This window comes from Gymnoscopelus braueri (genome assembly GCF_963280865.1).
Source record: "Gymnoscopelus braueri genome assembly, chromosome: 22".
NCBI classification, from domain to species: Eukaryota; Metazoa; Chordata; class Actinopteri; order Myctophiformes; family Myctophidae; genus Gymnoscopelus; species Gymnoscopelus braueri.
Window position 1 is genome coordinate 32,909,399 of NC_137624.1, and position 24,301 is coordinate 32,933,699.

General features: G+C 41.0%; 1 protein-coding gene across 2 annotated transcripts in view; it reads right to left on the minus strand.

Moving 5' to 3' along the window:
* Window positions 1–1,763: 1,763 nt before the first annotated feature.
* Window positions 1,764–24,301, minus strand: part of tnpo1 (transportin 1) — a 49,309-nt gene continuing 26,771 nt past the window's right edge. For both annotated transcript variants that reach the window (XM_080419204.1, XM_080419205.1), the window contains 18 exons: window positions 23,108–23,230; window positions 22,488–22,606; window positions 21,626–21,686; window positions 19,413–19,587; window positions 18,728–18,880; window positions 17,943–18,168; window positions 17,215–17,386; window positions 15,693–15,779; window positions 14,387–14,494; window positions 14,073–14,231; window positions 13,696–13,783; window positions 13,489–13,587; window positions 13,293–13,388; window positions 8,631–8,706; window positions 6,640–6,739; window positions 5,354–5,428; window positions 4,273–4,413; window positions 1,764–3,332 (listed from right to left, as the gene is read on the minus strand). In XM_080419204.1, coding sequence (XP_080275330.1) covers window positions 4,306–4,413; window positions 5,354–5,428; window positions 6,640–6,739; window positions 8,631–8,706; window positions 13,293–13,388; window positions 13,489–13,587; window positions 13,696–13,783; window positions 14,073–14,231; window positions 14,387–14,494; window positions 15,693–15,779; window positions 17,215–17,386; window positions 17,943–18,168; window positions 18,728–18,880; window positions 19,413–19,587; window positions 21,626–21,686; window positions 22,488–22,606; window positions 23,108–23,230 — 2,025 coding nt within the window. In that variant the 3' untranslated portion in view covers window positions 1,764–3,332; window positions 4,273–4,305. The remainder of the gene's footprint in view (window positions 3,333–4,272; window positions 4,414–5,353; window positions 5,429–6,639; window positions 6,740–8,630; window positions 8,707–13,292; window positions 13,389–13,488; window positions 13,588–13,695; window positions 13,784–14,072; window positions 14,232–14,386; window positions 14,495–15,692; window positions 15,780–17,214; window positions 17,387–17,942; window positions 18,169–18,727; window positions 18,881–19,412; window positions 19,588–21,625; window positions 21,687–22,487; window positions 22,607–23,107; window positions 23,231–24,301) is intronic.

Consider the following 24,301-nt stretch of genomic DNA (forward strand, 5'->3'; position numbering starts at 1 on the left):
CGATAAATTAAAATCTCCACAATGCGATTATTGTGAGCGTTTTTTTTATCACGATAAACGATAATAGCGATTATCGTCCCATCCCTAAAGCCTATTACTTCTAACCAAATCAAGATTGACAGGCAGCAGACAGTCCATGAAGCGTTGCTTCGTATAGTTGTTTGTTTTTGCATGCCAAAACATTTGGAATGTGACACAGACAGACAGACAGACAGACAATCGTTTCAAACTTCAGGACATAAAAATGTTGTCGCACAAAGGAGCACAAATAATGCGTGTGTTCATATGCTTATGTATTCCATGATGCATCGTGTAGTGTTTTTACCCTTGTATATTTTTTTCTAAAGTTTCATAAACTTTACTCCACGTTTAGTAGCAGACCATTTGTACAATGAATTATCTGCCAACACACTAGTCTAACCACTTTCAACCGGACATGCAACATTTTGGGTATGTCATTATAGGCAAAGACATTATTTAATTTTATGTTAAAAAATGTTCCAAATATGTATATGATTTTATTTATTTTTGCTAAAATAGCAGATCTATAATCTCACAAGGACTTGTAGATCGGCAATTGTTTGCGTAACACGGTGACGTCATTCGATGTAGTATAAAATAGGGCTTAAGTGGTTCGTTTATTTTCATTTTAATCATCATTCATTAACACTGCATCAAGACTTTAGATTGTTCTATTATTGCGTTATATTTATTAAGAGATTCATAGTAATACAGATGGTTAATAATAAATTCCTATGGGCAGACATGTGCGTTGCCAGGTTTTTAAAAATACTGCAATTATCACTCTGACCTGCAGAGAACAAAACGTGATTGTTTGCACAAGACAATGACCTCCCTGTTAGGGATGGGACGATTACAAGTCGCGATTATTGTGGCAAAAATACTTGTGATAAGCGATATTATCGCGATAATCAAAATATGCTTAAAATGTAAAATGCCACTTTTGTTTAACCACTTGAACCCCCAGCATCCCTATTCTGGGCGGAACGTTTGCCAAAAATTGCAGATCTACAAGCTCACAACACGTTGCAATGCGACACGTTGTGAGCTTGTAGATCTGCTATTTTTGGGCGAATGGATTTGTGTAGAGTTCAGACCAGGTTTACAGGTCTGAATTTGCAGCTCAATAAAAACCAATTCATCCCAGTGTATGACGGAGGACAATTTCACGATAAATTTAAACCTCCGCGATACGATTATTGTGAGCGGGTTTTTATCGCGATCTACGATAATAAAGATTATCGTCCCACCCCTCCTCCCCGTTACTGCAGCCCATCATGGAATACATTCAGATTTGCCTTTCGACAAAAAAACAACAACGAAAAATACAAAACAAAGACAAATAGGACTATTCCAAGAACTGTTTCACAGTATCTGAAAAGAATAATGTAAAGCTGTGGGGTAAAAAGTTTTAACGGAGAACACTCATGCAGGAGGCATATGAAACTTAAACTCAGTTGAGAAATGAATTGCCAACTGTTAACTAACGGTTAACCACATGAACCCTTTAGCGTCTGTATTCTGGGGGGCGAACATTCGGCGACAATAGCGGATCGGCTATTTAGTGTAGAGCAAAAACAGGATGCGGGCCTGGTTTAGAGACCTGGGGGACTCCGGTCAACTATAGTATATAGGGTTTAAGTGGTTGAGAAACCATCATTTTATCATTTAATTACATTTTTATTGCAGCTCCCCCTCCCTTTCCCTCCCACCCAACCCCCCTTATCCCAATCTATGTCGGGACGTACGGGGCGACCAACATGCAAGGGATCAGGCATCCATGTACCCCGTAAGAACAACAGCCGTTCAGCACTACACAATCATCCTACAAATCATGCGTTTTAGGACCAGAAAGGAGAACCACTAATAACAAAATTCCAGTACACCGAAAAAAAAAGAAACTTATGTTTTTAAACATTTTTTAGATGTTTTGTTAGGGGAATCGACAGCCAATATCACAAACACATCAGTGGGACAGGACGTGTCCCATTATTGTTGCAACAGTCGAGGAGAAAATGATGACCATTGCACTACCTTATATGCTATTTCCTCCAGTCCTTAACCTTCCTTCCAGAAGCTCTGACCATATAAAGCCTTGTAAGCATCTTACACTTTGATATGCTTGCTGATAAATGTCCTTGTACAACAGCGCGCAAATTTCACAGCACAGAACCAAGTAGAGGGATTTGCTCAGTTACAATTTGTTGTTGTCTGGCTTACGTTAACGCCTAAAGTCGGTTTGTGAATCCAGTCCGGCTACACTACAGTTGAACACTGCATTTCTCTGCGTGATGGACAAGGACACATTTTCTTATTTATTTCAAACTTACTGGCTGAAAGTAGAGCCTTATCACAGAGGCAATGGTGACAATCACAACACAACAGAACACACATCACTCTACCGCCGTATAGCTTAGCTTCTCATTTAGATTCAAGCATGCTACCTTAATTTTAAGTCAGGCCACTTAAAACCCACAAAGAAAACGTTATGCACTCTAGTCACATAAAATCAACAGCCTTATTTGCCCTGATTAAGAATATTGAGTCTTCGTTGAGACACGTTACATCAGTGAAACAATTTGGCTGATAGCTACAGAGACGAGATATGCGGTGCTGCACGATCGCCACACGCTGAACCGTTGTGATCGTTATCAGCATTGTTGCCATCGCTTGGAGTTCCTTAATAGATACAATCTAGTTTCAGTTTAAAACATATTTTTTTATGTTGGACCTTACACCTAGTTCTATCCCATCAGCTATTTCCCGATTGTTAACCATCTCTTACTTCTATTATATAATTCAGTGTATTTCATTGCCATATCATTTACAGCATAATTAAGTGCCGGCTAACAGGATTTTATTAAAAAAAGAATCATTCTTCCATGAAGAAGGATTCCAGCAACAACCCCCATGTATGTAACCTCTTTTTTCACCAAAAAAATAAGGGAAAAAAGGGCAAATGCTTTGCTGAGGCTTGCAAAACTATTGCCAGTTTACGGTTGGTTTGTTTGTGTTTTTTCTATTTCCATAGAGCGTTTTAGCCCCAAGGCCAATGTTTTTTGAACAAAAGTGAGAAGAGAAACAAGTGGCCTTGCTGAATATAATGACTCCTGATTGAGATGTGAATGACTTGTTCTGCCAGTTCCATGCCCCCCTCCCCTGTGCATGGAGGAGGCGTTGTCCCGGGGCTCCAACCCCATCCAGAAGGCTGTCCCTTGCCCAGCAGTCCCCTCCCCCCAGTATAGGGTTAACCGGTGACATGTCCCCTGGTGAAAAGAGGTTCCCTACTATCTCCCATAGTGAATGTGACCCTGTGCAAAGGAAAAAAAGAAAGCATTCGTTAGACCAGTGGTTCTCAACCATGTTTTGTTTTTCATTTCAAGGACCCCCCCAAGTTTGATATGCGTAGGCAGGTTTTACATTGGACAACACTGGTCCCGCTCAGTAGCGTCCCCAGGAATTACATTTAGGGCAGGCAAGATTTTTATTAGCCCCAAAAAAGAAATTTCAACTCAATCGAAAACCGGCGAAAGTGGCCGTTATCAAGATGTTTTGGCCATTATCTCTGGAACGGAAGGTCCAATCTGCTCAATACAAAGCTTGTTGGATGTGTGACTTTGAGGACATTAAGCACGCATGACACCTTTTCGGGTTATTTGGGTTTTCTAGGGGAGGCGAGATCTTAGTTGGGCAGGCGACCGCCTGTCCTGCCTCAGTGGGTACGCCTCTGGTCCCGACCGTCCCCCCCCCCCCCCCCCCCTATAGACCAATCAGAAGCATGGAGATAGGAGGCTTTCAAGTGTAGAGGGTGAGAAAAACAATTCAGCGAACGTAGCGAAGCAGTCTGGATCCCAGGCTAAGGGATTATTTTTTTTTGCACTGGCAGATTCGTCCGGTTTCCATGGGTCCAATTTGGTTCCATTTGTACACTCTCAGAGTTACAGACCCATAAGGATCCATTTGGACCCCCTGGTGTTCCCAGGACCCAACGTTGAGAAACAGTGTGTTAGACTATGACATATAATAAAGCAATAAACCCTGTGTGGCAATTATTGTAGAATTGCACCTTATATTGTTATTATGTTGTTCACCTTTGGCCTTCATTGTTTTGGGTACAGCTTGACACAAGCAGTTATTTTTGTATACAGTATGTGCTGTGCTTTCTCCCTGCTTTCCTTAGATAACTACTTGACCATCAACCTTCGGGTTTTTCCCTAGATTGGGGCAAACACAAGATTAGAATAAACTGACCCCAAAGAACAGGGCCGTTGACCATGGAACCGGTTAGACCCCGTAGAAGGTTGCCAGCCGTTCCTTCAGAGGCATGGGGAACTGATCAGAGAAACGGCTCCAGTTCTCCTCGCCCACCTGGTTCTTAAAGCCATGAAGGATCTGAAAAGGAAAAAAAGAACAAAACAAAAGCACCACCAGGCAGCACTTCAGACCCATTACAACATTATTCACTCTCAAAATAGCATCTATGTTGTATCTTGGAAGGTCATAGTGCACCACAAATCGTGAAAAGGTTGAAACGGAAGAAAGGGTAAGAAGCTCTGATTGACGTACTGTATACTTCATCATACAATGATGTCACACGTTCACATTATAACCAGAACCACCCCTGAAGGGGGAGGTACGCACAAAAGGCAAAAATAGACGATCTATAAGCTCACAAAAATGAGCTTGTATGGATAATTTTTGAAAAATGATGGTATAGTCTTCTAGGTCAAGGGTTCCCAAACCTTTTTTAGCTCAAGACCCAAAAGAGAAATCTGATGTCTCCCCAGGACCCAAACTAGTGAAAATAGCAGATCTACAAACTCACAACGTGTCGCTATGCGACGCGTTGTGAGCTTGAAGATCAGCTTTTTTCACTACTTCTTAAAAGTTTTTTTTTTTTTTTCATTCATGAAATTCATTTGAAAAATGTTTGAATTCAATGTTTTAATCTTTTGAAAAAAAAAAAAAAACTCAAAACATAGGAAACAAAAAATAAAGGGATATCTACTCGCGACCAATAAAAATAGGCCCGCGACCCACAAATGGGTTCCGACCCACTGTTTGGGAAACAGTGGTCTGGTCTATAGGTTCCACACAGATCTCAGGCTTAGTAGCACCTCCTGAGCGAAACGCATATGACGTTCTGAATAACCTTATCTGAAACCCAGCCGTATAGCGTAGTATGGAAACAACTCTGTGAAATACTGAAATACTGTGAAATACTTGACACGGCACGACACGGTTCGACACTTCGTTAATGTAGTCGAAAAAGAGCCATTAGTTAACCTTAATGCCTTGGGTGTATGGCCTCGCAGTAATGAAACGTGTTTACCTTGCCGAACATGTCACGTAGATCATCCTTGGGATTGACCCAGGAGGCCACTGCGTCACAGAAGAATATAAAATCCTAAAAGAGTGAAGGAGGAAGCTGAGGCAACACGGTATTTCAATCGAGATGAAGGTGCAGTAAGTGATTTTTGTTTGTTAAAATAAGTGCTAAATAGCTCTATTATTCTGATAGTAATCGTTGCTATAGAGTGTTTGTTCAGTATCAAGGGGTTTCCCTGTATCTCCAGCACTAGTAAACGGATAATGTATTCTTAAGTCAAACAGGATTAACAAGTGAAATTGGAGGTGAAGACACAAAGAAATGAGCGGACACGATTGAAACCGGAACACTATCAAATTGAAGCTGATAAATGCCAGTTTCATCCTCTCCTGATTGGATGAAACTGGCAACCCACCTGAAAATGTATTTTCTGTTTATCAAAGAGCTGGAGAGACGGGGGAGACCCTAGTTGCTGAACAAGCACTCTTAATTTTTGATATATTTCTTTATTGTTTTAACCATAAACAATATCACTTACCCTACCTTTAAACACATTCATTTTCTTTGTTCTACTGAGGGGAGTCTCTGGAATACAAGAACGGTCGGTACAACAACCTAGTTCGACCCGGTCAAATCCGCCGACCTCGGAACGGTCGTCACCAGGTATTCCTCAACTTTAACCTCAGTAAAACTATGCCTAAACGTAACTTTATTCCTAAACGTAAGCTCAGTAAAACTATGCCTAAACCTAACCTTATTCCTAAACTTAACCTCAGTAAAACGAATACAAGAATGCAAGAACCGCTGGGGCCGAGCGGTCTGACTAGTTTGTTGTAACGACTAGTTTGTTGTACTGTAGGCATGTCACGATTTATCTTAAATCGATTAAAATCGATTCAAACTGGTGACAATTTAAATCAATGTAATAAAAAAAGTATCGCAATGCAAACAGCAGAGGGTGTGTAAAAAACAAGAGAAGAAAATACAGGATCTTTGTAAGAAAATTGATTAAAAATGGGTTTTAAGTCATTTGCTACTGTATTGAAAAGAGGATAATAGAAAACACAGTATTGTAAAAAATTATAATAAAAGAGAGGAAATACTGGATTTGTGTAAGAAATTATTTTAAAAAATTGTCATTTGTCTAGAAAATAAATTTGTGATGAAAAAATCGTGAAAAATCGTATCGTGAACCTAGTATCGTGATTCGAATCGTATCGTGAGTTGAGTGAATCATTACATGCCTAGTACCAACCGTTCCGGTTACCAGCCTCTGTGGTGGAGCTCACCTGCACTACACCTCCAGGATTCACACTGATCATGGTACAGATGCCGCGGAACGCCGAATCTTTCTCCTCATTGTCTCTTATGTTTCGTAGAGAAGTGCACCTGGCGATAAGCACGACCACATTAAGCACCAACGACAATCCAATAAACCTTGATAGATATGTTCATACCATACGGTATGTATTGACTCTATTAGTGCAAACAAAACAAGGGATTTTCAGGTTGGAGAAACTGGACATATTCATCATTCTTATTGCAGGAAAAAGTTGAGGAAAGGTATAAAATGCAATCTAATGCTAAGTAGTGTATCATCATATATGAAAGTGCCTTTTCTACTCCAGCATGTAAACATACTGCAAATATCAAACTTTCTTGTGAGGAGAAAAAATACTTTCAAATAGCCTAAGAAAGTAGCAAATTTAAGCATGCACATCAAACCGATTTAAAAACAAAACTTGCTATTATTATTATTATGTACTATTTATTTATCAAATGATTAGCCTACTTCCTGCGCTCTGACAATAACTACACTTTAGCTGTGTCTAGGAGTAAGGCATTCAGCATAATCTACCTTGGCAGTTAACCACTTTAACCCTATATACTTATACCTTACACCCAAGGCTCTATACTAGGCCCCCTCCTGTTTTCGTCCACTAGGGTTGATGTGGTTAAATTAAATTACACTTCAACTAGAGAAGGTTTTGGGGTATTCTAGGATAGGCACATGCAGCTGGACAACTACTAAATAAGAAGGGGATGCTCTCGTTGAACCAGCATGCATGTGACAGTCTGATCCCATGCATCGTGTAGGTTGTTAGCGACAGTTAACAACGACAAAAAAGTAGAAATTAAAACAAATCAAATGTAATAATACATGAAAGTGCTACAGAGGCAAAACAAATCACAGATAGGACCTTGAAAGAGGACAGGATTAGTAACATGGTTGGCAATGATTACGAATTGATTCATTGAAATAAAACAATACATGAGAAACAAACCAACGGGAAAACAAGAAAAGATTTTCTTTCATAAAGAAAGCAAGAGAAGGAGTAAAGAGGTAGAAGAGGAAGACAGCGACAGTAGGAAAGAGATTAGGTAAGGGGCCATGTCCACGGAAAGCGTTTGTGAGTGGAGGAATGCTTTGGATATCGTATCCAGAGCGCTTCTTACTAAGAAACATTTATTGATCCCCGCAACGTTCAAACCAATTAGTCGTTGCTGTGCTCAAACGATCATGTCATCTGCATTATTATTAGCACAAACAGCCTAGCTGAAATAACAGTAAACATGGCACTTCTCATGGCTGCGGTCTTAATGAATTGAATACACAGGACCACATTGATGTTATCCTTTTAACAATCATTGTAAAGCGACAAATTGCAAACTTTTAATAAAGTACCCAATCAATCAAAAAAAACAATTTACTGACACTGACTGCAGCCAGGAGGATCTAACGTGACATTGATGAGCGGCGCACCACTTCAAAAGTTTGACTATTTTCAACTTGAAGCGCTGGCCCTATCTTGCCTTACCCCTTATGCCTTAACTTTTTAGGCATTTCTTATTATTTTGAAAAACATTTTAAAATTGTTAAAATAGCCGATCTACAAGCTCACAACGTGTTGATGTAGATCGGCTTTTTTGAACTATTTAAAAATATTCTTCAAAATTATAAAAGATAAGATAGGGCAAGATAGGCGCGCCCTAGCGCCTCAGCCAAAACAAAAAGAAACACTGGACGCCGAGAGCGCTGAAATGCGATGCTCGGTGCCAGGAAGATGAGTGCTCCAGCGCATCTTTACCATAGAAATGCATGGCGGAAAGGTCTTTATGGTGGAAAGGTCTTTATCATAGAAATGCATGGTGGAAAGGCACTGACACAGCTAAAAAAAAAAGAAGCTTTCTGTGGACATGGCCCCTGAGAGACGGACAGATCGGAAGAGAAGAGAAGAGAAGAGGAGATGAATTAAATAAAAGATTGAATAATACACACCAGGGTCTTATAAACTGCTGTAGCATGGGTGCCACCTCTTGAGGACAAACGTAACCAAGACGACCAATTGTTATTGCTAAGGTAACGCAATCACGGTTATACACCACCAAACGCCAACCAAGACATGAGCAATGAAGAGGAGGGGGAGGGGGGAGAAAAATAAAGAACAAAACAAACAACTCAGAAACAACATAAATCAACAGAATCTGTGTGTGATAACAAACAGAAGATTTCACTAGTGTTGATTATTATACTGCCCCCATAGCTAATGGGGTAGAACATAAAAATATGACACTCTAATGCCTAATTTGTACGCTGTCGTATGACGGTGTCCCACGGCAAAAAGAGCCAATCTACGAGCTCGGAACGCATTGCGATGCGACGCGTTGTGAGCTTGAAGATTGGCTATTGTTTGGCGCGGGACATTGTCGTATGACAAAGTACAAATCAGGCTTAAAAACAAACACGTTTAAGGGAGAACACTGACCACACATCAACAATCATGAGGCAAATAATGTGGCGTGCCAAATAATGTCGATCAAACAATAACTTGTGTTCGAGCCCATGCATTCGGTTTGTGAAATTTGAAAACCATTAGCAGATGTTAAACATGTTCAATTAATGTAAGACACAACAAGCTAACTGAAGAGCATGTGTCCTGACACAAAAGGTTGGGGCTTTCAGAGATTTCTCCCTTAAACTCACAAAATGTTAATTTTCCCTAACCAACAGAAATATGTGGTTGTTTTTGTCTGTGTTTTAAAGAAATGAAAGATTACTCCAAGCCAACTACATGGAAGGAGAATAGTGTCCAGTACAGCAGGTTCTTATGAGGCACAGAGGAAGGAGGAACCTAAGTTTAAAAGACACAGAACTATGCAACATTCTCATTAACAAACAGGCATTTATGAACAATCCAATGACACATGCAGAAAGCAGATGATAGGCTAAATTAGAAACAGTGAGTTCAGTGCAGGATCAACAGATCAGAGACAGATAATATGTTTGTGACATATGCGGTCTTTAGTGTCTTTTGATGCCACTTCCACCTGTTTGCTGTGGTATTATGTGACTCACTCACTATGGACCAATACATGCTCCTTCCGATGTCTGGAAAAGACTTCCGGTTTGGACAGGCTTTCCGAACTAAATTAGTTCGGAGTGTCAGGACATCTGGGGGGTGCAGGAACTTTCTGAGAAAGAAGTTCTGAGACAGGCCATTAGAAGTTCCGAATAGTCACATATTCTGCTGTGTATACTTAACTTATTTGACATTTTTTATCCTTGTTTAACTTTTTCTTTAAACTTTCATTGCAAATGTGTCTTATTTTTTGTATTGTCTTTTTTTCGTTAATGGTACAACAAGATACCAGGGTTGTGGCTCTTTTGGAGCAGGAACTTTGGGGGTTGGGAGGGGTAACATACACTGTTTTTGTATGCTTTTGTCTTATTGACCTGTATGTGAATAGGAAAATACCAATAAAGAAACCTTGAACAAAAAAAGTTCTGAATAGTCAAAGAGACAGTGCCCTCATTACCCTCATACTGTACCTGTCAAACTACTTTTCCAAAGTGAGCGACACCCACAGCCACAACACTAGACGGAGCGACCATGATCTGGTACCACCCAAATTTAGAACAAAACATGGGAAAGTTCTCATTCTGCTGCTCTGCCACCAAAATGTGGAATGCCCTGACACAATCCATTAAAGGATGTGTAATACTTGTTTATTTAAAAATTGGCCTGAAAAACATCTATCAGGAGACCTCAAGGGGAGTTAAATGTAATTCCTTTTGCACATAATAGTGTTCGTATTTGTTGATGACATGTATTATTGAGATAATTTTGTATGTTATGTCGATGAATTGAATACATAGGACCACAATAGAAACGAGTCCCCAGGACTTTTATGTGTTATCCTTATAGCTTTAATGTCTTACTGTACCACGTGCTGTTTAACATTTCTGACAATAAATCAATAAAAAAATGGCGTCAATTTGTAGTGAACAGTATATCACCTCCCTTTCCGAACAAATGTTTGGACGTGGAAAGGAGCATGTATTGGCCTTCAGCCTTCAGCATACATTTTAGACCCAGTCGTGGACTAGTCTTGCGTAGCCAGACAATCGGAGATCTCCAGTTGCCATGATCATTAAATCTTGGTTGACGATTAATTGTCATACAAATAATTTTGATGAATGATTGAATTCTGTTTTTGACATTGAACATTGGAAGGTATGAATAAAAATTCCATTTTACGTTTGCCTTTTAGGCTTTGTAAACAAACAATTGCACATTGCGCAGATAGGACAATTAATTTAAATATACAAAGTCTATTACTGAAATATACAAAGTAATGACTGACAATGGCCGGTGCCAATAATCAAAATAAATAATGTACTGTGGCCAAAACAGGCCATATACTTAATAATGTTATACTTTCATACATTTTCAAAGATAAAATAGCTGACCCACTAGCTCACGTATCACATCGCAACCTTTTGGGAATTTATTTTGCACTACATCCCCAAAATAGGGAAGCTAAGTCGAAAGTGGTTGAAAGAGATTGGACAACGACAGGAATAATGATGGAAATATGACATTCCTGTTAATTTCATCCAGTTGTTTTTATACAGATGAATGGAAACTATTCTAACGATTATGCAAAAATAATAGCTATTAGCTCAAATAATCACGATCAGGAGATTATGTAATAATTGTGACGGGCCTTACTGGTGACATCTAAATTCAATGTAGGGGCTAAAACTGTGTAAAGCAATTAGGAGATTCAAAAACTAACTGTACTGGTTTCCCAAGCAGTAGGCGTAGGTTTGATACTGCTGGCTTTCTCTGCCGTTCTAGCCCATACATTGAATGTAGATTTCCCTAAACACAGTGGTTCTCAAAGCGGGGTCCATGCGGGATCCTCATGGTTCCTTCAGTGGGTTCCAAATGTTCAGGATCACATTGGAAACAAGTGTTTCGTTACGCTTTTATGTGTTTATCCTGGGTTTTTAAGTTATATTGTGATTACTTGTAATTATTTTTGCCAAAATCAAATCAAATCAAATCTTACAGGTCTGTAACTCTGAGAATTATGAGGGTCCTTGAAATTAAAAAAACAAAACGTTTGAGAACCGCTGGCCTAAACGTATCTGTGGGTGGATATCTCTGATCGCCTGGCAACGCAAGGCTTAGTGGAGGAATGGTTCTTAAACTGAAGTCTCTATAGCTATAGATTTACACAGGAACACGACGTGAGTTTTGTGCACTTTGTGTCGTATTATATTCTCTACAATCTGTCCTGTTCCTGTGCAAATCTATAGCTCTAGATATTCTATGAATGATTTGCTAAATTGGTGGCTGAGTATGTATCCTGCATTAAACATTTGCCATTCTTAACAACATTCAACATCTATTGGCAGATATGCATTCACATTTAAAGAACAGTAACTCAAAACAACAAATAAATAAACTGACAACAAACAAACAGGAACACAATCTACAGAGTCCCTAGTGTTCTATTATTTCGAGCAGGTTACACTTCACCCTTCAATTAGCTATTGTTAATTTAAATTGTAATTTAGGCTCATGAAAGCACAACTTTCAATTGAATGTGCAGAGCAGAGTGTAACCGTGATTCCTAAAGTCGATAGGCTAGGTGCCTATATATATTTTTCTCAACACCACAAGAATCAGTTTAGGTATTTCCTTTTTTGATGACTTAAAGAGCAACTATAATCTGACTGCAAATTCATCAACATTCTTTGTCCAAAGTGTTTAAGGTAATATTTACTGTAAATGAGGCTGTCTTGCCGCCTATCTGTGCTCTGCATGTTCTTTCATTCCTACAAGCTACTTAACCTGATTGCTGAATCCAGATCAGTTCATTCCAAGCCTGGGCACTTAACATGGCTCGCTTGATTCAAGAATCCAAGTATTGAACTCGAACCCAAAAGCACCTTCAATCTAGCACCTTCAATCTAGCCCCCCCCCCCCATAAACCACTTCACGTGGGGAAAATATGTGTTATTTTTGTACAAAGTCATTATTTTTGGCCCATAATGTCACACCCAAAATAGTGACACCAGGGCTAAAGTGGTTAAATAGTTTGGATATTTTGGGGAGAGTGACAGAACCTGTAAGGGCCAAGGCTTGGGGCAGGTTTTCAGATCAAGATTAAAGGGTAGGGCAGGCGCTCCAGAGTAGGGCTGCAACTACAAATTATCGTCTTATCTAATATCCTATCGATTACTTTTTTGATTACTCGAATACTAAAGAAGCACGTTTAAAAAAATACATATACTGTATATATATATTTTATAAATATATCAACAAACCGATAAACCACTCAAGTCCTATTTTACACTTTGTCGCACAACAGTGTAAACACTTTCAAAAACAATGAAAGTGTCTTATTTTTTTATTTTGCCTATAATGACATGCCCAAAATAGGGATCGCTTATGAATCGCTTATTTTATTAAATGACAAATTATCAATTCTTTTCTATGATCGAGTCAATCAATGACTTTGATGAACTGTTGCACCCCTACTCCAGACAGAGAGAGAGACTTCTGTCTGTATACTGTTGTGTGTGGCCACCTCCCTGTGTGTGTGTGTGTGGCGGCCTGGCTAGCTCAGTAGCGCCGCCATGTGGTACCTGTGTTCTCCAGCAGAGTCTTTGGGGTATTTGGCCTGTTAATGATCTCCACCAGCTGCTGCAGCACCACGGCAATATAAGGCTGCATTTCAGGCCCTGCGGCGGTGGGAAGATACATTATGAAAAAAAAGGCAGGTGACTGATCATTCACGAGACAACTCGATAGCATGAATACAGTCCAGAGTGAGGCACTCACCCATTTGTATAGAGATCTCTCCGATTGCCCATGTTGCATTGTTGCATACCGATATTAGCTCCGGGTTTAAATTAGTGCCCAGTATGGGCATGAAATCAGCTGGAAGAGGAAAAGTGAATATGCTTTAGGAACCGACAGGGCCATAAGTCAGTGACCTGTCTGTCACACAGTGAGCAGATGACATCAGCGTGGCTGTACGGTACATACCGATGCATGGTTTGACGTGCTGGAAACAAGCTTTGGTCAGATCCCCCAGCAACGCAAACGAACTCTGACGGACCTCTGGCATTTTGTCCTGAATATTGTGAACAGAGAAAAATTACGTTTTGGTTCCCGCGAATGCAATTAAAGCAAAACTGGACTTCGGTGGAGGTTTGGTTTGTGTAGTTTGATGATGTTCACTCCAAATACTGGTGAGATATCTTCTTACCTGCATGCATTGGTACATTACTGTGTGTAGTTCTTACCTGCATGCATTGGTACATTACTGTGTGTAGTTCTTGCCTGCATGCATTGGTACATTACTGTGTGTAGTTCTTACCTGCATGCATTGGTGCATTAGGGTGTTTGTTTGTAGTTCTTACCTGCATGCATTGGTACATTAGCGTGAGGATATTACTACGAGCGACCAGCTGTTCGATGTTGCCTCCCAGTCCTTCAGCCAGTCCACTAAGCAGATCCAGAGCTACGATCATGAAGTCCTTGTCGGGGGCCTCGTACTGGTCTGGCTGAGACTGGTGAAGCTGGAGCGAGGGAAAATGTTCATGGAAACATGTTGAAATCGTGTAGAAAAAGGAGAGAGAGATAATAACGATTATCGTCCCATCCCTAGCATTGCATCCATATCCTAGGGGGGGGGGGGGGGGGGGATATAATAGTGTGAGCCCTGCAGACTCACCACAGCCTGGGCCAGGGTCTTCTGTACCAGGTTGACACAGCGCTGGTACACAGGCTCACAGTAGGGCAGGAAGCCACTCTGCAGGGCGGTGGCCACGGATGACAGGCACTGCAGTGAGGAACAACAAGCTAACAGTCAGTGTGTATACTACTGTATATAATATATATTTACTATATCGTTGCTGTCGGAGAGAAACCCTTTTATCTCCATATTCTATAACTTTTTGTGTTTTTTTCATAAATTAATGTGACTACTTGATCATACTACAACGTCACACAAAAGCATAAAAAATAGCAGATCTACAAGTTCGAAACACAACGCGTTTTGAGCTTGTAGATCTGCTACTTTTGCTGTTTTTGAATTTGAATCCTGAAAAGTTTTTGGACATAATGTTTCCACCCGACAGACGATATACTGTATCTTGATAGTAATCATTGCCATAGAGTGTTTGTTTAGTAACGGGGGTTTCACTGTCTCTCTAGCTCTTTAGTAAACAGAAAATACAATTTCAGTTCAGGATACCAATTTCATCCAATCAGAAGAGAGAACTCTTACAGGATAGAGGATAAACAAGTGGAATTTGACGTGATGAAACAAAGAAACGATCACACAGCTGATAAATGGTTTATCTCTCCTGATTGGATAAAATTGGTGTCTAACCTGAAAATGTATTTTCTGTTTATTAAAGAGCTGGAGAGAAGGGGAAACCCCTGCTACTCAGAATAAAAAAACATTTAGTTTCAAACCAAAAGAATATCACTTATAGCACCTTTAATGGGATAGTTCACCCCAAAAAATACTTGTTTTCTATCGATTAGTCACCCCATGGAGACTTGAGTTCATGGATATTTATTTGTTTTTGTCGCATTCCTAAGCCAATAATTTGATGACCAGTGGACCGGTAGGCAGCGGTTTTGGTAGGAGACACAAAGGAGACTCTTTGTGACCAATGCCGGTCATCAAATTATTGGCATAGGAATGCGACAAAAACAAAAGAATATCCATGAATTCAAGTCTCCATGGGGTGACTAATCGATACGATAGTAAAAGTCATTTTGAGGGTGAACTATCGCTTTAACCCCTAACAGTCCCAGCTGTGTTAGTCTCCCCAGGATTCAAATCTGCTGAGAAATACATTTTGATTCCGTGGAGAACAGTCCTTGATTCCACGGCTTGCAGTTGCAAGTTAATATTCCCACCTCAAATGAGCGGTTATCAAGCAAGGTGTATACACATTATTATAGACCTGGTTTAACCCTAGCTGCTCCGCAATGTGTGCAACTGGCAAACTGCTCCAGACACTCACCTCTAGCAAGGGGAAGAGATCTTTGTCTTCATCCTTTAGCTGGTTCCATTTCGCGATGAGTGGAGGCATCAACATCTCAATGTATTCCTGTTCACACGAGGGATCAGATTAGTCACACACCCTACATACTGTTATGTGGTTGGGAACGCTGATCTAGGTTATGTACAGTGCCTACAGTAGGTTCCCTTTGAGGAAGGGAATAATTATACTGAAACAACTTACAATTTAGGCATTAAGAAAACACCTTTTATCCAGTGCGACTCACAATAAGCAAGGCCAACACATACATTAATCCATTGAGACCTGGAACGCATCTGTGTCACTTTAGATGTCTTTGGCTATTAAAAAATAGCAGATATACAAGCTCATAGCGCGGCACCGAGTGCCGCGCTATGAGCTTGTAGATCTGCAATTTAAAAAAAATCGTGATTTTTTTTTTTTAAATACTTTTTTCAAAAAACTGTTAGGATTTAGAAAACAGTTTTAAGAATCGCCTCAGGTCTTAAAGGGTTAAACGAAGAGAGACAGTGTAGTGCCTCAAGAAACTAGGATGACAGGGAAACCAAGAAACTAGCATCAGTCTAAAAAATAATACACTATCAGAATAACAATCTGTACATTGAAACTATAGGATACCAGGTAAACAATGAGCATATAGCATCTGTTTAAATATTATGCTATGTCAATTGCTTTTTAGCATTGTAGTCAAGAACAAAACAAGCCTAAGTAACAAACACATGAGAACAAATGACCAAGGCCTGTCTGCATGGTCATCTTATCTAGGTCAGTCACTAGCATCAATTGAACAGCAGGTGGCAGGAAGGGGTGTGGGGAGAGTTAACCCATTCAATCCGGGAACGCATCTCTGTCATTAATTTAGATTTATTTGGCTATTCAAAAATAGCAGATATACAAGCTCATAGCAGAGCACAGAGTGCCACACTATGAGCTATTTTGACATTTAACATGAACATTTTAGCAAATCTTTGAATATATATATATTTTTTTTTTAAAGCGAACATTTGTAACTCAAATCATTGCTTCTGGAGATTCTACAAATGTCTTTTAAAAAAAACGTATATTGCTATAATAGCAGTGGTTCTCAAACTTTTTTCATGTCAAGGACGCCCACAATGATATGTATTTGTCCACGGAGTGGACCCCCCATCTCAAAATATTTTGTTCCAGGGACCCCCCAGAACCAAACATTTGAGTTAAAAAATTATATTCAAAGATTTGCACACATTTTCATGATTAAAAAAAGAAAAGCAGATCTACAAGCTCAAAGCTTGTATATCTGTTATTTTTGAATAGCCCAAAGAAATCTAAAATGACACAGATGCTTTTCCCATTCTTAATGGATTAAGTAGGTACATATAAATGTACAAGTGAGTGGACGATTATATGTGTCCTGCATCCTGCCTGATCTACAAGGCATCACATCGATAATATGTAGACCGGCTATTTTGGGCAACGTGACACTTGAGTTTACGACGTATATAAGTCTATACATAAAGCTTACGGGTTTGTTGAGATGGTGTCCCACGCTGTCTGCCAGGGTTCCTATGGCGTCGTAGAGGATGAGCAGGTTCTTGTGCTGGTACTTGTTGAAGGCAAACACCAGCGTGTCCAGGATGTAGGCCAGGTAGGGCACCAGCTCTGTACACGCCTCCTCCTCCAGAGTGGCAAAGGCACTGTGAGGCAAAGAGGACAATAAGGTTATTATGGCATTATGAGTTTCATGACTTCATATATACATGTATTTGGATGGAGAGGTGCAACAGATAATCAAACTAATTGATTTAATTAATGATGAAAAAATATAGGTTTTTGTTTTTCTGATATAGCGGAAATCTACAAGATCAAAACGCTTCGCATCGTCAACACCATTTATCGTACAAAAAGGCTTATCAGACTAATCAATTTAGTCGATTATATAAAATGAATTCACATATTTTTATGGTGATTGGTTGATATACGTATACATATTTTAAAGTCATTTAAAAAAGAACAGAAAACTCCCTTCAAGATTGTTCGATGAATCGAATAGGAAAAGGAAATAATCGATAATAGTCCCTGGGTCCCTGGCACAAAACTTTTTCAGGGGGGGGGTCCGCGGCCAAATACATATCATTTTGGGGGTCCTCCTTGGCACTACAAATTTCGAGAAACTACCGATTTACAAGGCATTTTGTGGAATCGGTCTCTCATGTCTATAAATGGGTCAAGTCGGTGTGTGAAACCATTCACCTGCAGGCGGCCTCTTGGACACGTTTATTGCCGTCCAGAATGCGTTTCAGCAGCTCGGTCATGAGGGGCTTCAGGTAGGTGTCTGGAGGCTGGCTGACCACCCAGTGGGCGTAGCGGCTCAGGGTCCAGCAGGTGATGGAGCGCACCAGGGCCTTCTTGTCCGACAGACACTGCACCAGATGGGGGATCAGCTCAGGCAGGTATTGTGTCATGCCCTGCATACATCCTGGAAATAGAAAATGTGGAACAACACACATAGATAGTTAGAAGAACGGGTGCTTCTCAAAATGTTTCATGTAAAGGACCTCCAAATTGAAATGCATTTGGCCGCAGACCTCCATCTGAAAATATATAAATCTAAATATATAAGATTTCTTCAAATTTTGTTTTAAATAGCCAAAGTGGTTAAATTGATTTTGATGTTATATTAACTCATTTTGCTGGGGAACCCACTGAAGCCCCCTCAAGGACCCCTGGGGGTCCCTGGACCCCATTTTAAGAACCACTGTGTTAAACAATAATGTCTTGGATGAATCAATCCAGTTTTTAAAAGTAACCACATTAAACCTGAACTCCCTAAGTTGGGCATGTCATGTTGGCAAGGAACGACTCCTTTTTAATGGGAAAAACCTCAGGCAGAACCAGGCCCACCCAAGAGCCTGGCTCTATTTGAGGTTTCTTCCAATTAAAAAGGGGAGTTTCTCCTTGCCACAGTCGCAAAGAAATGCTTGCTCAGGGCAGAGGGGGAAAGGTTGAGAACCACTGCTCTAGGATGTCTGTCTCACCCTCGGCGATGGCTCCCAGCACCAGGATGCCAGACTCCTTCACAACCCACTCCGGATGGAACAGCAGCTCTTTGAGCAGAGGCAGGATGTGCAGCAACAGGTCGTCTCTGAACACGTTGGCCAACACGTCCAGCGCCGCGGCCGAACACTTCCCTGGTAACCAAACACAAACGAATAAATAATACAGACACACGTCGCACAACAAGTACGATACAACGTACACTTAAGAAGCGTGACAGTTGCCTGCCTGCCTTGCCAGTATGCACAAATTTTCACGATTTTTTAAAAATAGCAGACCAACAAGCTTGTAGCGCGGCACTCGGTGCCGTGCTATGAGCTTGTAGATCTATTTTTTTTATAGCCAAAGAAATCTTAAAATGACAAATGATGCTTTCCCCCGGTCTTAATGGATTAAGAAGAATTCAACAAATGGTGAATTTTCCGAGCGCGGATGGCCGGATTGGCCGCCACGCCCACTGGTCACACTACAAATACATACATACCAAATAAAGCCTCTAGCGCTGAAACTCCTGAGTCTGTATACAGCGTGAGGGAAGGGTGGAATGTGTTGCTTCTGAATGCAACTTTTTATTTGTATGGGACATAATGTGCTAGTAATAGTCATTACAAATGTTACTTAGTGGAGTGGTTTAAGACTGGTGCTTAAAACCGGCGCCGAACTCACGGAGATTCCAGTCAGAGATCGTGTCATCATCGTCCAAGTCATCGTCGTCCTCGTCGTCGTCGTCCTCAATTCCATCGCCCTCGTGTTGCTGGGCAACCGTGCGCGAGCGGTGGAAGCGCGGTCTGATGTCCTGCTCGTTGTCAGGGATTGCTTCATCGTCGTCCTCAATGTCACCCTGTTATCACACATAGTTACACACAGGACCTCATTTATCACGCAACAATTAATGGATTAGACTTCTTATAATGCCTTTCCAGTTCAAGGAAGCGCAATTTAAAACAATCTACCCACTAACATAAGAGTGTCCATCCTTTACAGGTCCAAATAAAAGGATGGATCATGGCCAATCAAACATGAGAACATTTTAAAATAGGCTTAAATGTAGGTTTTCTTTTCTGGTATTTTAGGTCAAAACTAGGCCTTTTTTACTGTTGCTTTTTTCTCTTCGGTTTGCACCCTTATAGTAATGCTTACAGTATGTGCTCTTTTTGTAATGTTGCTTGTTTTCTGTATGGGCGGGGATTAGCATTCTTGCATTGTATGTGTGGTGTTCATTAAAGGAGGAGTTCACCCAAAAAATTACTTATTTTCTATCAATTGCACACCCTATGAAGCCTTGAATCCATGGGTTATTTTTTGTTTTTGTCGCATCCTAAGCTAATAATTTGATTCCCGTCTCCTACCGGCTAATGTATCCGGTAGGAGACACAAAGTAGATTATTTGTGTCTCCTACCGGAAATACACACGGTAATCAAATTATTGTCTTAGGAATGCCACAAAAACAAAAATAAATCCATGAAATCAAGGCCTCATGGGGTGTGTAATTGATAGAAAATAAGTAATTTTTTGGGTGAACTCCTCCTTTAATATGTGCTGTCCCTCCCAAATAAACATATAAATGAAATAAATAATGTACACGTAGTGTTAATCTGAATAGTTGAATGATTCAACACTTTATATAGTCGATGCCTCATACAGGTTGATGGTTTTATACACGAGGGGAAAAATAAACCTCGTTCCGAATAAACATTTCCATCGTTTTGTCGCTGCGTAATATGAACTTTCTATGTGGATGTACTTATGGCAAAAGCACCAGAAAAAATACATACATTTATGGATACATTAATCACGTGAAAACAGCTCCCCCATTGTGTAAGGACCTTGAGGGTGTTTTGAGAGTTTGATGCATCGTCACATGATGCCGGGTAACCCATGCCTCAGTGTTTGCTGACTGAATCCTGGTCTGTTAAGACCAAGGGGCTAGCTTCCGAATTGTAAATTGAGGCTATATAGGATGTGTGACAGTTCGTATGAATGGCCTGTAGTCTTGCTGTTTCACCGCTGTTTCACCCCTGCTGGTTGCAGAAGCAATTAGGCTCTATTCAAGCGGATAGGTTTATTAAAAAAATTATGATAAAGTTTCAACTGGTTCTACCCAGTGAAGACCCGCCCTCGCTGCGGTTTCAGCCAATAGCATTAATTTCCGTCTCAACCGGATATAGAAAGATGGCGAATTTGAAGTCGCTGCAAAATAGGCTTCGTTTACGGTCTGTAGAAACCAATGGCGTGACGCTGTCCATATTTCTATGGTACTAATTCAATTCAGGCCACACAAGACGGCTCTCACTGCAGACATCACCAAAGCCTTGTTGCGGATAATGCCAGCAGATAGAGATATAGACAGTGCCGTGCCATGAAACGGTTCTGAAACAGGTTTTGGAATTTGTTTTGGTTTCAGATGCTCGTAACCCAGAACTCACGTCATGTACTATATACTACGTATGTGTCGTGTCGTTTTTGCTTCATCGGGCATACTGTAGTCACAGGTGAACACTTCCGCATTGTGCAGATTGTATTTCCCCTACACTACATTCATCATAATGATCTCACATCAGAACAAAATGGCCAAAGTTTCCCTTTAAACGAACACTCTGGATTTTACATGGTATTAAACTGAAAGCTACCAGGGGTCTGTATAACTCTAAGAGTGTACACATGGAACCAAATGGACCCATTTGTATGCTCTCAGAGTTAACCCATTAAGACATGAGGCCGATTCTACAAAAAAAAACTGCGCGTGGTCTAATGCATATCAAACTGGAGAAGGGGGGTGGGGGGGGGAGGTTCTTGAAATCAAATAGGGATCAGAATCCCTGCTTGTGAGCCACAACCTGGCCTTGAATCATGGAGCATCCGACCTTTGGAGACTGACCTTGAGCAAGATGATGTCTATCTCGGAGTACTTCATCCCGTTGACGAGCACCGGAGTGAGCCTGGAGCACGAGACGGATGACAAACACAGGTTCGAGGATTGGGTCAGGGTCCACAGACAGTACAGGCAGCCACTCACTGCTTTATGTCAAACACATATGTGTTAGTGTGGTGTGACAGCTGTTCTGGCCCGAGGTTAATGGTCTCCTCAACCACTTGAACCCTAGCGTCTCTATTCGGAGCATGTCATAATAGGAAAACCTTTGTCCAAAATAGCCCGTCAATGTGTGTAGATCGGCTATTTTCGGCAAAGAGGTTTGGTGTAGGGGATAAAGGCGCTATATAAATACAAGGTTTCTGACTGTCAGCAACGATATATACAGTATGAGCAATCTCAGCCAAGGTCTGCCTGAAGGGCTGTGAATCAAGACCTTGTCCTTTTTGTGCACTGCAAGGTCTCTCTGTGTGTGTGTGTGTGTGTGTGTGTGTGTGTGTGTGTGTGTGTGTGTGCTGTGTGTGTGTGTGTGTGTGTGTGTGTGTGTGTGTGTGTGTGTGTGTGTATGTGTGTGTGTATGTGTGTAGGCCTGTCACAATTATTAAATAATTGTCTAATCGCAATTATTTGAGATAATCGCAATTATTTTTGCATAATCGTTTTACATCGATCTACAAGCTTACAACGCGTTGTAAGCTTGTAGATCTATTTTTACATGTATTAAATTATTAAATATGTGAATAATCCCTTTGTCTATTTAAGTTATTTGTCATATCTGCCCTGTGCAATTCTTTATTACGAAGCCTAAAGGGCAAACAGAAATAAAAATTGTATTCATATGTTCCAATGTTCAAATGTGGTGTCTTACTGGGAGAGATGTCCACACAGTGCGTCCTTACAGACTGGTTGCTCGGCCAACGTGAGCCAGAATTCACAGGCCTCCAGGGCTACGTTCTCATCCTGGTCCTGGGTTCTCTGCAGCATGTACTGAGACACAAAGATCAGAGAAATACCCTTTTAAAGATTTGTTATTTTTTGGCTTTTTCTGCCTTTATTGAGAGGTTTTTGTAAGTGAAGATGGACAGGAAAGAGGGAGAGAGAGACGGGGAGAGACACGGAGCAAAGGTCGTCGGCAAAAAACGGGATTCGAACTCGAAACCGCGGCGCGTTGTCAGGCTATAGCTATACTATAGTCTAGGTGCCCGGACCGCTAGGCCAACGGTCCGAGCCAGAGAAATACACTTATATTACTTAAATAATCATTCATTTGGAAAGCATTACAGCAGCATTACTTATGATCATACCACACTCACTGGCATGTGACACGTTGCATACTAAATGGACCACTTCACCCATTTTCAACGTATCTTCATATTGTCTCTGTCGGATGGAAACCTCATATGTGTTTACCTCTATGATGTTGTGCATGTGTTTACCTCTATGATGTTGTGCATGTGTTTACCTCTATGATGTTGTGCATGTGTTTACCTCTATGATGTTGTGCATGTGCGGCAGCAAGCGGTCCATTCGGACCTCCAGCAGCATCACTAGGGCTCGGCACACGTTCTTCCTCACCTCTGCTTCCTCATCCCCTGCCAGAGCAAACAGATTCTGTAAGGAGGCGAGAGAGAAGAGAGAGACTGGTGTTAAATGTGAAAACCTGGACTTTTACAATAAATGAGCGCACGGTACATGCGCAGAGCAAATTCTGACAGGGAACTCAGTGCAGTTGCTGCTGGCCGATCATTGGTCGGTCTCTGCTCCAGTGCTCCATGCTTCTATTCTCAACCAATCACATTACTCACTTCATAACAGAGCACCCTATTTAACTCATTGACTGCCAGAGTTAAAACATCGTCTATGCTGCCCTTGCCAGCGATTTCGGAGTGTTTTCACTAACCTGTGAAAAATCATGGAATATTCTTCTTCACAACGATCGACCCGCCGATCGCTTTAAAATACGTAGGGGGGTCTCGTAGACTCTGAGAAAAAAATGTGTGCCCCCGCGATGGTCCATTCTATAGTTGTGGGCAGTTGCATGAGGGGTGGTTTTCAAAAAGCCTTTTTTTTTTTACACGGAAGTGGAAGTGCTGGTTTTGTTTTGCGATCACGTGGTTTTGCTGTTTCTGTGCCTCTGAGGGTCTCAGATGGTGATTGCGGGTTGGCGAACAGCGCCATCTAGTGGAAACCCGTCAATGGCAGGGAATGAGTTAAAAGGGGGAAGTTGCATTGCTCATTCCTTTCTTGCCATTTGCCGCTGCCTGCTGCTGTCTGTGCTGCTGCTTTAAAACTAGCTCATGTACTGGGAGATTCAGAGTCCCTGTTGGTAGGGAGATGTAATGTGCTTTCTCAGAGTACCTAAAAGCTAAAGACTTAGTAGTAGTATTTAGGTCATGAACGCCAACTTATATTCAGATACAGTCAATGGGATAAAGTCTGGAACAATATCTTTGTTTCATAAGATGGCTTCAACCTGATGACACACAGACGGACAGATACAAACAGATACGGTATACACTCAAATGTTCTCACCAGTAGTTCTTAAAGTGGGGTCCGGAGACCCCCATGGGTCCTTGAGGGGGTTCCACGGGGTCCCCAGCTAAATGATTGGTAACTCTCTGAGTTATGGGGGTCCGTGGCCTAAAGCATGATAAAGTGGGGGTCCTTGAAATGAAAATGTTT